At 39.1% G+C, this 16,000-nt stretch overlaps 1 protein-coding gene across 3 annotated transcripts in view; it reads left to right on the top strand.

Annotated features, from left to right (window-relative positions):
• MED14 (mediator complex subunit 14) overlaps positions 1-14,689 on the top strand; it is an 80,121-nt gene extending 65,432 nt beyond the window's left edge. For all 3 annotated transcript variants that reach the window (XM_075999333.1, XM_012781822.3, XM_075999334.1), the window contains 6 exons: positions 1,283-1,518; positions 4,262-4,441; positions 4,531-4,638; positions 8,427-8,552; positions 8,934-9,126; positions 12,366-14,689. In XM_075999333.1, the coding sequence (XP_075855448.1) occupies positions 1,283-1,518; positions 4,262-4,441; positions 4,531-4,638; positions 8,427-8,552; positions 8,934-9,126; positions 12,366-12,439 (917 nt within the window). In that variant the 3' untranslated portion in view covers positions 12,440-14,689. The remainder of the gene's footprint in view (positions 1-1,282; positions 1,519-4,261; positions 4,442-4,530; positions 4,639-8,426; positions 8,553-8,933; positions 9,127-12,365) is intronic.
• The last annotated feature ends 1,311 nt before the right edge of the window (positions 14,690-16,000 follow it).

The following is a 16,000-nucleotide window of genomic DNA, read 5'->3' as shown; positions in this document are numbered from 1 at the left end:
ATTCAATTCAGTTCTGACATTGTCTACCTGAAGTTTGACTATCCCCCACTTTAGATACCAATTGCAAGCCCCAGGTTGTTTTACCTGTGCTTCTGACAGAATAGCTACTAATGAGGGTTCCCACAACCCTCCCTCAGGTTCAGTTAATTTGCTAGAGCGGCTCACAAAACTCAGGGAAATACATTTACTGGTTTATTATAAAGGATATTACAAAGGATACACAGATAAAGCAATGTATAGGGCGAGGCATGTGGAAAGGGGCGCGTAGCTTCCATGCCCTCTCTGGGTGTACCACCCTCCAAGAACCGCCATGTGTTTAGCTATCTGGAAGCTCTCTGAACCCTTCTCTTTGGGTTTTTATGGAGGCCTCATCATGTGGGCATGATTGAATAAATCTTTGGCCATTGGTGATCAGCTTAATCTTCAGCTCCTCTCCCCTCCCTTGAGGTTGGGGGTTGGGGCTGAAAGTTCCAACCCTCTAATCCTGCCTTGTCTTTCCTGTTATCCTCCCCCATCCTGAAGCTAATTAGGGTCTGCCAGCTACCAGTCATCTCATTAGCATACAAAAAGACACTTATCCCTTTGAAGATTGCAAGGATTTTAGGATTTATTTGCCTAGGAGATGGGACAAAGACCAAATATATATTTCACAGTATCACACAGATTAACACAGAATTGTACAGATATATTGGTTAACTGTTGCTGCATAACTTTTAGTGGGCTTAAAACAACAATCATATATTGGCTCACAATTCTGCCGGTTAGCAACTTGGGCTGAGCACAACTGGGTGATTCCAGGCTCTGCTGGGCTCACTCATGGTGTCTGTGGTCAGCTACTGGGTTGGCTAAGGGCTGGGTGGTCTAAGATGGCCTTGGATGGCAAGGCTCTGTGTGGTCTCCTACTTGATCAGGGGCTTGTTCACATGGTGGCTTCCAGACAAAGTTCCGAGAGAGGGGGTTTACAACTAGCCCAGAGTCACTTCCACTGCATTTTTTTTGTCAAAAGCAAGTTGCAAAGCCAGCTAGATTCCAGGTGGAGAAATGGACTCCACCCTTTGAAGGAGTTGCTTCAAAGTCATATTGCAAGGGGACCTGGATTCAGGGAGAATAATTTTGCCTGCTTTTGCTAATGGGGTATTAATATATGATTGTTACACCACAGGGAGTTACTAAAACGGTACAGGTTGATTTAAAATATCAAAGATTTATAATGAAAGCAAAATAGGAAACAGTGAGATGGCATGTATTCGTAAATGAAATGACATGTTTTCCTTCCCAAAAGGTTCCCAAACAATGCCAACGAACATGCCTCCACCCCGTAAACTACCTCAGCGCTCTTGGGCGGCATCCATTCCTACCATCCTCACTCACAGTGCCTTGAACATTTTACTGCTGCCCTCTCCAACGCCAGGCCTTGTGCCCGGCCTGGCAGGTAGTTATCTTTGTTCTCCACTTGAGAGATTCCTTGGATCAGTCATCATGAGAAGACACCTTCAAAGAATTATTCAACAAGAAACGGTATGGATACCTAATGACCTTCTAAGTGGTGATTGTCAAAGGCAGGATGCTAAATTGTCCTGCAGGAAAGGATCTGAACTAAAGTAACATTCCCTTACTTCTTTTAACCAACTTGTTAGAATTATGATTTTCACCTTGCCCTAGCATTAAAAATGGACTTCATTATTTTCTTTAACGTTAACATATTTCTGCATTTTATAGTTTTCTGTGCTCTGGCTGCCATGTCATGTGGCTAACTAACATGGACCCGAAGATAGGTCACCACAGTACATAGGACCAGTATACACAGGATCTGGCCTTGCAGAGAATAGCATATGAGTAACTATTTGCCCTCTGGAGTGCCCTTGAAGGCAGGGTGATTTTGAATCTGAGTTTCCATTAAAATAGAATTATTAATGATCACAAAGATGAAAGCTGCTTTTTAAATACATGAGAAATTGAATATTTTTTAAACCCTATAGAAAAAGACTTCTGTCCTGTGGTGACGCCCTCATAAACAGTTCGTAGTTGAGAACACCACTTCTAGGGTCAGTCTACCTGGGTTTATAGCCAGGCTGTACCACCTGATAGTATGTGTTTGGGCAAATTTCTTCACCTTTCTGATAATAATGTCAATCTAATTGATAACAGTTGTGGAAATTTGAGATATTTCATTAAAGCTCTTAGTATAATGTCTTGGCATTCAATACATACTGGTTATTTATAATCATTGTTATTATTGATATATATGTATTAATGAGGTAGTCAAAATAGTAAATGTTTAAATTTACTATTTTCGCAGGGTTCTCAGGAAGGCATTTTGCAACCTTTATATTCAGATTTGAAAAAAAAAGTTAAGTTGAATAAATTAGCATTCAAAATGGTAATCATCAAACCTGGGATCTAGCCTCAGCTCTGCCATTTATAATCCATGTAAACCTTCAGCTCTTTGAAGGTCATTTTGCTCAGCTGCATAATCAATGTACTAGGCTAGAACAGGGGCCAGTCAACTATGGCCCCTGGGGCAAAATCTTGCCTACCATGTGTTTTTGTAAATAAAGTTTTATGGAACGCAACCACACCCATTCATTTAAGTATTGTCTATAGCTGCTTTCAGCTATAATGGCATCATTGAGTAGTTGTGACAAAGACCGTAAAAAGCCTGATGCTTTATAGAAAACATTTGTCAACCCCTGGGCTAGAATAACAGCCCAATCCAGATCTAACCTTTTATAATTTACTCTTTATTCTTTTTTTTCCTAATGTGCCATTAAAAAAAAAATTATTGTGGAAAATGTTCAATGTAAAAGGAGAGAGAATAGTGTAATGAACCTCTATACTGTCATCATCCACCTCCAACAGTTAACGCATATCAATACTGTTTCATCTATAACTCCTCCCCCAGATTGTTTTACAGCAAATCCCAGACATCATTTCATCCATAAAATTTTTGCATGGGCAGGGCGGGCTCATGCCTGTAATCCTAGCACTCTGGGAGGCCAAGGCGGGCGGATTGCTCAAGGTCAGGAGTTCGAGACCAGCCTGAGCAAGAGCAAAACCCCGTCTCAACCATAAATAGAAAGAAATTAATTGGCCAACTAATATATAGAGAAAAAATTAGCCGGGCATGGTGGCGCATGCCTGTAGTCCCAGCTACTCGGGAGGCTGAAGCAGTAGGATCGCTTGAGCCCAGGAGTTTGGGGTTGCTGTGAGCTAGGCTGATGCCATGGCACTCACTCTAGCCTGGGCAACAAAGCGAGACTCTGTCTCAAAAAAAAGTTTTGCACGCATGTCTAAAAGGTAAAAACTTTAAAAAATAATAATAATAACCTGTATCATTCTCATACCTAAAAAAAATTTCTTTACCATCAAATATCTAGTTGATGTCAAGGTTTCCCAAGTTATATCTCATTTTTTACAGTCTGAATCAGAACCCAAATGAGTTTTTTTAAATCCCTTTTAAACTATCAGTTCCCTGCCCCAATTTCTCTTCCTTTCTCCTTACACATTTCTTTCTTTTTTCTTTATTTTTTTTTTTTGAGACAGAGTCTTGCTTTGTTGCCCAGGCTAGAGTGAGTGCCATGGTATCAGCCTAGCTCACAGCCACCTCAAACTCCTGGGCTCAAGCGATCCTCCTGCCTCAGCCTCCCGAGTAGCTGGGACTACAGGCATGCGGCACCATGCCCAGTTAATTTTTTCTATATATATTAGTTGGCTGATTAATTTATTTCTATTTATAGTAGAGACGGGGTCTCGCTCTTGCTCAGGCTAGTTTTGAACTCCTGACCTTGAGCAATCCACCCGCCTCAGCCTCCCAGAGTGCTAGGATTACAGGTGTGAGCCACCGTGCCTGGCCCACATTTATTTCTTGAAGAAACCAAGTCATTTGTCATTAGAGTTTCTCAGTCTGGATTTTGCTGGTTGGTTCCCTTTGGAATCATTTAAAATGTTCTTTTGGACCCTTGTGTTTTCTGTCACATTGGTCTGGATCAAGCTACTAAATGAATTCAGGCTCAAGTTTTTCATTTTTTTTTTTACAGGAATACTTCATAGGTAGTGTTATGTTTTTCCATCAAGAGGCACATAATGTCTGATTGCCTCTCTTTTTGTGATGTTGCTAGCAGTTGATGCTCAATGCCTAGGTGCCTTTGTTTTAGAACTGGTATCAGCTTAGTTATTTTCCTTTTGAAACAATTCTCTCAATAACCTCTTTATTTTCTCTTTGACTTACATGTTAATTTGATGTATCCTTCTTGTTTTGCAGCTGCAGCTGATAAATTCCAATGAACCTGGAGTGATCATGTTTAAAACTGACGCGCTGAAATGCAGAGTAGCCCTGAGTCCCAAAACCAACCAAACACTTCAGCTAAAAGTGACACCTGAAAACGCAGGACAATGGAAACCTGATGAACTTCAAGTTTTGGAGAAATTCTTTGAAACAAGAGTATGTGTTTAATAATGCATAATTTTAATGTAGTTAAACAGAAGGGTCAAGGTAGAATGAAGAGTAACTTGCTTTATTTATCCCTGTAGGTTGCAGGACCACCATTTAAAGCTAATACATTAATAGCCTTCACCAAGCTGTTAGGAGCTCCTACACACATCCTGAGGGACTGTGTGCACATTATGAAGCTGGAGCTGGTAAGTTACAGAGAAACACATAACCTTTCTAGAAAGATCTGTTTGAGGAGATTAGAGTTGGTGGGAACAGTATTTATTAGTGTTTACTCGTGTTTATGTACTTCTATTTTTCTCTTAAATTCTTGATTTTTAACTTAAATTTTATTTGTCTTTGAATAGGTAACACAACTCTGTTGTGTCTTTTGAATTTAAAACAAGATGATACAGTGAGACCTTTCCCATCAGTCCCTGTCCAGCCAGCCATCCTCTGTCCAACCAGAGTTACCAGTGGCTTGCCTCTCCTTCCAGGGATGGTCCATTCATCAAACCAAATGCTTTTTAAATGAAATCGTTTACACATCCTCTTTTGTACTTTTCCCCACTTTTATTATGAAATATTTTATACATATACATTTATAGCATAGAAATTTTTAAAAATCTGACTCCCCACCTTTGTTGGTCCTAGACTTTGTGCCCCCTGAATAGCTGTTAAGACTGAAGTACTAAGTCATGCAGGATGCTCCATGGGCAGAGGCTGCCTTTGGAGCATTGGATATCCACTCTTGGTTTGTTTTGGCCCTTCGAGGACTGCACTTAGTTTCTGCATAGCTAAGTCTACATTTGTATTAGTTTTCTAGGGCTGCTATAATAAATTACCACAAACTGGGTGGCTTAAAACAACAGGGATTTATTCTCTCACAGTTCTGGAGACTAGAAATGCTAAATCAAGATGGAAGCGGGGCTGTGACCTCTCTGAAGGGTATAGGGCAGAATCTATTCCATGCCTTTCTCTTAGCTTCTGGTGGTGCAGTGCTTATTGTTCCTTGGCTTGTAGACTCATCACCACAATCTCTGCCTCTGTCATCATGTAGTGTTCTCCCCATGTGTGTCTCTGCCTGTGTTTCTTGTCCTCTTATAAAGGACAAAGGCCATATTAGATTATGGCCTACCCTAATGACCTCATTTTAACTTGATTACATCTATAAAGACCCTATTTTCAAATAAGGTTGTATTCATAGATACGGGGGGTTAGGACTTCATATCTTTTTCAGGCACACAATTCAACCCATAATAGTATTTGAAAAGATGCCTGCCCACCCCCAGTATTTGTTAGTGTTTGTGGTAGAAGTGATTTCCAGAATATCTAGCTTGACATATTGCTTGAAACAGAGGAGCATCTTACTTTGTTCACTGAACAAATCTTGTAGATCTTTCCATGTCAATATAGATAGGGTGAAGGGTGTCTTTGTTTTAACAAAGCTTAGTATTTCATTATATGAATGCATTAAAATGGCTCAGTAGTCCCCCTCTTGATGGTCATTTTGGTTGTTTCTAATACTTTGCTGTTAGAAATAGTGCCACAAAGTCTATGGCCATACCACCCTGAATGTGCCCGATCCAGAAGCTAAGCAGGATGGTGCCTCATTAGTACTCGGATGGGAGAAACAATGCCACAATAAAGAGCCTTTTTATGGATTTGCCAGAGTATATCTGTAGAATTGCTGGGTCAAAGGATACTTATAATTTTCTTAGATACTGCCAAATTGTTCTCCATAGGGATTGTGCCAGTTTATGTTCCCACCAGCAATTTATGAGAGTTCCTGCTTTCCCACATCCTTGCCAACAGCTTTCTCAATCTTTAGAGTTTGGGTCTTTCTCTTACTGATTTTTTATAGGAGCTCTGTGTGTATTAGGGAAGTTAATAGTCATTTTTTAATAGTGAAATGTATCAATACTGATTTTATATCATTGTAATAATGTAACCATCCTTCCTGGTTTTGTTTCATTGTTAAAGAGACTCTTCTCCCAGATTTGAAATAATCCTCCCATAGTTGCTTCTAATACTGTTAATGACTCATTTTTTTTATTTTTTTTTTTTTATTTTTTTATTTTTTTTTTTTTTTTTTGAGACAGAGTCTCGCTTTGTTGCCCAGGCTAGAGTGAGTGCCATGGCGTCAGCCTAGCTCACAGCAACCTCAAACTCCTGGGCTCGAGTGATCCTTCTGCCTCAGCCTCCCGGGTAGCTGGGACTACAGGCATGCGCCACCATGCCCGGCTAATTTTTTATATATATATCAGTTGGCCAATTAATTTCTTTCTATTTATAGTAGAGACGGGGTCTCGCTCTTGCTCAGGCTGGTTTTGAACTCCTGACCTTGAGCAATCCGCCCGCCTCGGCCTCCCAAGAGCTAGGATTACAGGCGTGAGCCACAGCGCCCGGCCATCATTTTTTTTTTAATTATTTAAATTTTTGATCCATATTAACTTTATCTTGGTGTCAAATGTGAGGTATGGATCCAGCTTTTTCAGATGCCCATTTATCGGAAAATCTCTTTTCTGTTTGGAGAGATTTTGAATTCTTTCTTCTGAAAGTATACAGTTATACAGATGGAATCCAGGTGGCAGCTGATTTTTTTCAGTCTTACAGTAGTCCTTTTTTTTTTTTTGGCATATTATGGGGGTACAGATTTTAAGGTTTCAATAAATGCCCATTTCCCCCCCTCCCCCCAAAAGTCTGAGTCTCCATCATGACCATCCCCCAGATGGTGCACATCTCACTCATTATGTATGTATATACCCGCCCCCCTCCCACCTGCCCAATACCCTATTACTGTAGCACCTATGTGTCCACTTTAGTCCTTTCATTTTAATGTTTCTAGTGTTGATTTGAATAACTTCAACTACCTCACTTTTTTTTTTTTTTTTTTTTTTTGAGACAGAGTCTTACTCTGTTGCCCAGGCTAGAGTGAGTGCTGTGGCATTAGCCTAGCTCACAGCAACCTCAATCTCCTGGGTTCAAGCGATCCTACTGCCTCAGCCTCCTGAGTAGCTGGGACTACAGGCATGCGCCACCATGCCCAGCTAATTTTTTGTATATATATTTTTACTTGGTCAATTAATTTTTTTCTATTTTTAGTAGAGAAGGGGTCTCGCTCAGGCTGGTTTTGAACTCCTGACCTCGAGTAATCTGCCTGCCTCGGCCTCCCAGAGTGCTAGGATTACCGGTGTGAGCCACCATGCGCGGCCACCACACTCCTTTTTTAAGTTGATGTTTTACTGTTAATATCAGGGCAGCAATGTTCTTTGCTAATAGTCTCAACATTTGCCTTCAGATCTGATAAGCTGTAGGAAACATTATTTACATCAAAAAGACATCTAGTTGAGTTTTTAAGGGAGTAAATATTTATTGGCTAAAATAGCACCAGTGGATATAATTTAAAATCATTAACACAGTTTGACTAGTTTGTTTAGGGAAGGAGTTGGAAACAGGACTGGAAAAGTCTAGATTGGCACCAGTTAAGAAGGGCCTTGAATGCCAGATGTTGGTCCTTACTTGGGGGATGAAGGGGGACAACGTGTGTCACTAAGTGACGCTGAACATTTGTGAGCTTGGTAAGAACCGTGCTCTAGGACTTGTGTCTGACAGTGGTATAAGGATGAACTGGGAGAGGCAGCCACTAGATAGAAGGGACCATTGGGGGCCACAGGAGAAGTAATGAAACCCTGAGCTTGGTGGCCTCAATGAAAATAGAGAGGAAGGAATAGATGTCAGAGACACTGCAGAAGCTGAATCCATAGGCCTTGGGAATTAATGAAGTGGGAAGGAAGGAAGGGGAACATATTACATAAATCCAGAGTTGGCTTTAGCAACTTCACGTATATATTTCTTTTGAAAAAATAGGTTATCAACTTTATATTCTTTTAATAATAGTCTTAAAATAAAATTCTAAGCTTTTAGACTCACCTTACTAGACTATGATTTTAAATGTTCATATGGCTTTATCATGATTTTTTCCCCATAAAAACAGTTCCCTGACCAGGCAACACAGCTAAAATGGAACGTTCAGTTTTGCCTGACGATCCCTCCCAGCGCGCCACCGATTGCACCCCCTGGGACGCCTGCTGTGGTGCTGAAATCCAAAATGCTATTTTTTGTAAGTACCACCCAGCATCTGTGTATGTACAGAGCTTCTGAGGAAAAAGTCATGTGAGGATAATAGAGCAACTTTTGAATAACTGCATAAATTATCTATTGCTGCCAAATACGAGCCAGGTTAGTTTAGACTTCTTGGGATCCTGGTTCCTTTAGTAAGAACAGAACTTTATTGAACTAGGTAATTGTGAGACACAGTTGCATCTTAACAATAATATTCAATTGTTTGTCACATTTCTTGTCATGTTTAATTTTCTTTTGTTGATTGTATCTTAATCTGAAAGTATAGTAAATGATAGTACCTTTGATAAGGTTAGACAGATGCTTTATTTTCTTATGCTCTTATGTTTTTATTCTCTTTGTGTGTGTTGTGTGTCTCCAGCTTCAGCTAACTCAGAAAACATCGGTCCCTCCCCAAGAACCTGTTAGTATTATAGTTCCAATCATTTATGACATGGCTTCAGGTACAACCCAGCAGGCAGACATTCCCAGACAGCAGAACTCTTCTGTTGCTGCTCCCATGATGGTCAGCAACATTCTGAAGAGATTTGCAGAGATGAATCCACCACGACAAGGTACATGACCAGTAGATAATATTTTATTGCATATATGTTATCAAAGTTCTTTTGAGAGAGACTCTCTTCCCCTCTCCTCTTCTCCCTCCTTACCCACTTCACGCCCCAATCCTAGTAATAGAGCGCTGGTTGCTGTGGCCCTCTTAATGTCTGCCTGTCACTTTCTTCCTTTCTCACTGGTTCTTCATTTTTGTCCATTTCTCTGCTGCCTGGACTATATTTTTGTTAGTGATTTACTATTGGGACTGACCCAGTTGCTAATGCCAGAAGCTTGTATTTATAGCACACATTGCCACAAAACCTTAGGTTAGGATGCTAGAATTTTCCATGGCTGTGAATTCCTGCCCTACCATCAATACCTGCCACTCTGTACATCACGAAGTTGAAATGCATGTTGGTTTCTCATATTTCATGGTTCAATCATGAATAGAATAATACCATTAAAAGTTCTGTATCTTCTAAATGTTTTGTGAAGAATAAACGCTGATACAAATGGCATCACTGCTTTTTTGGGCTTCTTATATAAGTGTCAGGTGGGTGCAAGTGAACCTTTTCACCAAGTGCACAATGAAGCTCTCAAACTGAACATTTCCGAGGAAACCAGAATGTTTCTAGAAAGATAAACAAGGTCCCTTCAGTACTGGAGTAGCCTACACTTAACATGTAACTCCTGGCAGTGCTAAATTTGGGGTTACAAAAGATAAAGCTCAGGAAAGAGAACTTTTCTTCCATTTTGCTCATTTGTAATATTAAGGAAATTTAAATTTTTCTTATTTCTATTATTAAGGAAGTTCTCTCTGTGTTTAGAATAGTCTGATAACAGAATTATGTCTTTAAATGAGGGAAAGTTGTTCTCTGAAACATTTTTAGCTACAACAGTGTCAAAATTTTACTAGAAATAGGAATCATGAGAGAAATGATATTTTTAGCTGTTTGTTTCCCCATATTCTATACATAGGCAAGTTCTCACTTTATAAGGAATACACTGGGCAGTAGAGAAGGGTATGCTTCTTTTGTTGTAAACTTCTTCTACTTAAAATTTTCTGCTTTCATCCTTTGACTTCTCTCTTCTTTCAGCTAAAACTAGTACTTAAGAAACAAAGTTTAAAGCTATCAGAATTCTCAAAGTAGCAGTCCAGTAGAACTTTGATAATAAACAACATTCCTTCACAAGCAGATGACTATCATTATCTTATTATGTGTTTTTATGTATTATGTCTTGTGGCATTTAAAATTTAAAAGAAAATGTTTTGATCCTATTGGGATCAAGCAAGTTTTTCTATCAATAATGAAAATGTGTTTTTTTAAAAAAGAAACATCATTTTTCCTTTTATTTAAGAAATTGTTGAGATGTTTTGGAAGTGTTTTCCTTTTTTAATTTTGTTTCTTCCCTTGGGCTGAGCAAACCTTTGGATTTCCTTTTTTCCTGCACCTTAATTTTCTAGTAGTTGGAGAGAAGGGTGGCAGTAACTTGCACAGATCACTGCACATCCTGCCCTTTGCCGGAAGGCCATGATTCACATGAGGTTTTCAGTTATCCCACTTTCAGCCACTGTAGTGTTAGACCATGCTCTAATGCAGGAGTCCTCAAACTGCGGCCCGCTGAGGACATTTATCCGGCGGGTGTTTTTGCCGCCACTGCCTGTCCTGCTTAGCTGCCTACTGATCCCAAGCCCACAGTGCGCATGTGTGGAATGTGCCCTGCACTCTCCAATGGCCCTCCAAGGGTCTGAGGGACAGTGAACTGGCCCCCTGTTTAAAAAGTTTGAGGGGCTGGGCGCGGTGGCTCACGCCTATAATCCTAGCTTTCTGGGAGGCCAAAGCGGGCGGATCGTTTGAGCTCAGGAGTTCGAAACCAGCCTGAGCAAGAGCGAGACCCCATCTCTACTATAAATAGAAATAAATTAATTGGCCAACTAATATATAGAGAAAAAATTAGCCAGGCATGGTGGCGCATGCCTGTAGTCCCAGCTACTCAGGAGGCTGAGGCAGGAGGATTGCTTGAGCCCAGGAGTTTGAGGTTGCTGTGAGCTAGGCTGATGCCACGGCACTCACTCTAGCCTGGGCAACAAAGTGAGACTCTGTCTCAAAAAAAAAATAAAAAGTTTGAGGAACCCTGCAGTCTAAGGGAAGGGATCCAGCTTTTGGTTTACAATATTTAAATATTTGTAATATTTATAAGAAGCAAGAGGCAGAGTATTTGGTTTCTGAGAAAAGGGGAAATTAGGAGAATGAATCATCAGCACCCTCCCCACCAACAAATCCTATTTGGGATTGTTGGTCCTCCATACTTTAGCTTCTCTCCCCTCCTCCCACACCCATCACTTCCCCCCTGGTAAAGTGTTTTTAAGAAAAATTACTTTATTTTTGCCTGGGTGAGGTGGCACCCACCTGTAGTCCCACCTGCTATTGGGAGGCTGAGGCAGGAGGATTGCTTGAGCCCAGGAGTTTGAGGCTGCAGTGCCCTCTGACCATGCCACTGCACTTCAGTCTGGGTGACAGGGTGAGACTTTCTCTCTTAAAAAAAAAAATCACTTTATTTTTATATTTAATTGATATTAATGTTGAACTCCAGAAATTGACCAGTTCCTTGAAATTTGGGAGAAAATTCCAATAGATGTCATAGACCTGCACTGTCCAATATAACTGCTACCAGCCACATGTGGCTATTTAAATTAATTTAAATTAGATTTTAAATTCAGTTCCTCAGTGACACTAGCTGCATTACAAGTACTCGATAGCCATGGCACACATATGCAACATTTCTATCATCACAGAAAGTTCTATTGGACAGCGCTGTCATAGACATTTTTATCTAGCCTTTAACATAACATTAGAAGGACACTACTGAAGTTGCAACTAATGCATAAATATAAACTAGATCTCTTCATTAGATCCAAAATGCATAAGGAGTCAGAAGCCATAAAGCCTAACTTCTGAGGCTTATCCAATGCTACAGTGTTTCTGGACAGAAACTCGAGGCATATCTTCTTAAATTCAAACCTAACTGGGACTTGCCCAAAATTTACCCCTGAGAGAAAAACAAAACCCTAACCAAATATAATCTGATCTTTAACACCATAGCTTAATTCCCTATAATCTGGGCAGTTAAAAATTGTTTTATTTTGATCTTCAAAGTTCTTACTAATTTTAGATTTAATTATCCCTTCCCCCACCGGTGTGTTAACATCATCTTTCCTGTATTGCGAATAGCTAATGACCATTTTTCTCTGTTGCAGGTGAATGCACAATATTTGCAGCTGTTCGTGATTTAATGGCTAATCTTACACTGCCCCCTGGTGGGCGTCCATAAACACTATTGTTTTTAAACCAGGAAGGCTGATAAATGAGACAAAACAACAAAAAAAAAAAATCTGAATTCAGCCTTCAGTTTAAAAAAGAAAAAGGACTTTTTTTTTTTTTTTTTACTTTAAGAGCTAAATATTCTAAACTGGCAGAAATTTTCAGGGTGCACTTCTTTCATCAAAAAGACCATCAATCTTTTGTATAGTGAACTTGTATAGTGTGTTTAAATGGGACACATTTCAAGCTAGGTAATACATCACTGTCCGCTTGCCAGTAATAGATTTAATATTCTGTTTTATACTATAAAGTTATGAAAATGCCAATCTTGTTTATTTAATTGTTTTCTTATGTTTTGGGTGTAATAGTCCTTTTTTGGTTTTTGTTTTGTTTTTTAAGGCAGGTCTGTCATTTTTGAATACTGTAAAACTGTGATGAACTTTATATTGAAGCTGTATTTTAATATGACCACTTTGAATCTTACATGAAAATGTTCTGGGAGATGTTATAAACACATCCCAAGGAAGCAATATTTAATAAAAGTAGGATAAAAAAAACAAACAAAACAGTGACACTCACTTGTGTGTGTATAAGCTCTATAGACTTCTTAGGGCCTCCCTTCATCTTTAACCTGGTGGGGCCAGTAATTAATTTCTAATAATACATGTCAGAAATTTGACCAAAAACATCTTCTTTGTTTTAAGGTTAATTTATTTTCTTCAAACATTCCTAACTTGACTAGTGGTTAACATTTAGCACTTCAGTTGTCTTTCAGTGTAGGATTTGGGTAAAAAGAACGAACCTAGTCTTTGAGAAGAGACAGTAAGTGGTTCATGTTGATCAAGAACCCCAAATAATGCAATTATTCTCATCTGTTGGGGATGTGGGAACTTTTCTCTTAGGCAAATTTAGTTTACAGGATACTTCTGCATACAACATTAATTAGGAAACAACTTTAATGCTCTACCCTTGTATGAAGTTTCTGTGATATTTCTTTATCTTGCTTAACTTCTCCTCCTTGCCTTCCCCACCAGAATTGGGGTTGTTCTAAACAATCTCAATTTAATTCATTGTCAACAAAATCATAGAATATGTTGCTTGGAAGAAACCTGGCCCAATCCACTCATTTTGAAGAATCCAAGATCCAGGGCCTGTCCAGGGTCAAATGGAGTTTTGGGTACTGACACATCTCAGCAAGGTTTCTTTTTGGAGTACCATGCTGTCTCTCCCAGTTAGGGACTTTTTAAGCTTCAAAGAACATGATCTGATGCAAAGGGCTTCTAGTGACTTGATGTTATTTGGAAACGTTTTTAAAATTACAATATCATGCTGAGTTACCTGGTCACTGTAATACTTACTGGTTCTCCATTAAATTGTAGATGCTTTATCTAAATCCACTTTAAGATGATTTAATTGAGCTTCTATAACTGTCAACTACCAAATTCTAGTTTCAAGCATCTCACTGCAACTGTATCATATCAACTTTGCTTGATTCCATTTCCAATCAGAGTTGAGGCCTTCTTTGCCTTTCTTCTTTGTCTTATTTCTGCCTTCATCTCCTGCTTCTCACCCAACTCTGCCAATGTTCAGAAGCAGGTAACTAAACTTTTATCCTTTCTTTAACTTACTTTTTTATTCTTCTGTTTTCAGTTCTCCTTACAATGGTAATCACATCATTTTGGCAATCTAAAATGTCTTTATCAAGTGTCAGCCCTTTTCTATTTGGAGCTGGATCCTTTTCTTTCATGTAGTAATCTACATGTATATATAAGAAATGTATTTTTATCTGCAGGATAATATTGTTTCAAATTTATTAATAGAGTTAACTTTTCTGGTATTTTCTCTTTTATGTGTGGTTTTGAAATGTTAATGGCACTTTTACACATAGTGCATTCAGTGGACACTCTTTTTTCCTAATTATACGTCATCTCTGAATGCATTGTACAAATCAAAAGATAGGATTCAGCTAACAGAATTTGCTTTTGATGCTTATTAAGAGTAAACTCATGAATTTGAACTTTGATATTATGCTTGGTACTTGGAATTGGTATATACCTTATTAAAGCTTGAAAACATTTAGCATTGGAATCTTAAGTTTCATCACAAATCATGTCTTTTGCCTCTTTTGTTACCCAGGTTCAATCAAGGAACTGGATGCCCATAGTGATTTTCCCTAATAGATAATTTGGGACTTTAAGGTGTTTTCAATGTGCTTTTAGTATTTACAGTAATAAATAAAATCTATACAAGTTTCAGAGAACTACCAACTCTCTATAGTCAATTTTGGTGAGGATATTTTGGATAATACTCTGGTTTATCATCCAAGTGTTCTTGATATAAAATCAATATACAGAAAATTTTAAGAGAACTTACATTCAAGGGACAGAAAGGAGAAATGTTAATGTATATTTCATTGTTTTTTGTGGAATTTTTTTTTCATTTGGTTTGATGGGAATGGACAGTGCATCTAAGGAGTATGGTTTGAATTTACTTTAGATTTAGTATTGTGGTTATTAAGACAAAGTTAGCAAAGGCCAGCCAGCACTGTGCTGCACAACTCCAGGAACACCACGATATGCTAACAATTTTCTGTAAATTGCCTCCACTTCCAAGTGGCCAGTGATCTGTTAAAATACCTTGTGCAAAACTATGATTGGTGAAAGGGCATATTTAGGTCAATATAAAATAATAGCTAATAACTAAAAGCTTACTATGTGCCAGGTACTGTTCTAATTATTTCAATGTGTGTTTAATCCTGACAATCCTATCAAGTAAATACTAATATCCTCCTTTTACAAATGGTAAAATGGAGGCCCAGAGAAATGAAGTAATTTTCTTGAAGTCAAATTTATTGCTTAAGATCAAACTGCTAAGAAGGGGCAGAGCCAGTGCTCCCTAAACACTGCCTTTCTGCTGTAAACCATACAGTCAGGGGAAGGCTTCAGTGTTTAAACTCTGCTCTTTGAACCTTTTGACTTGTTTTCCAAGCTCAAAAAATTCACTAAAAGCAACTAAAACTAACCTGACCTCTTGTCACTTGGAGTTGACAATCCACTGCCTTCTGACCTCTGTGGCACTTATTTGGAACTTAAATGAGACTGCCCTGTTCCAGGAACACTAATTATCATATAACCAAGAGTACTAGATAATCATCATCTAACCTTTACTCCACACTTCAGGACGCTCCTACCTGGCTTGGAACTGTGCAGCCCTCCAGAATCCAAGTGATGCGTTGCCCTGTTTGCCTCTGCTAGGTGGCCCAGTGGCGGAGGTTTTGGAGCTTTATGTTAGCTTGGCACACTGCAGGTGCATCACAGGTGGGCAGTACACAGGCAGCCAGCAGTTATGTTTCGCTAATACCTCGATTTGCTGTAGCTAGTTTGTCTGTGGGCTTAGGAACCAGCTAACTTTCTAGAGTTGTATAATGCAAAGTACATGCAATTCAACCTGGGAGGCCGAGGCGGGTGGATTGCTCAAGGAGTTCGAAACCAGCCTGAGCAAGAGCAAGACCCCGTCTCTACTATAAATAGAAAGAAATTAATTGGCCAACTTATATATACAGAAAAAATTA

Source organism: Microcebus murinus, chromosome X (genome assembly GCF_040939455.1).
Source record: "Microcebus murinus isolate Inina chromosome X, M.murinus_Inina_mat1.0, whole genome shotgun sequence".
Taxonomy (NCBI): Eukaryota; Metazoa; Chordata; class Mammalia; order Primates; family Cheirogaleidae; genus Microcebus; species Microcebus murinus.
Note: the sequence above shows the minus strand (reverse complement) of the source record. Positions and strands in the feature narration are given on the sequence as shown.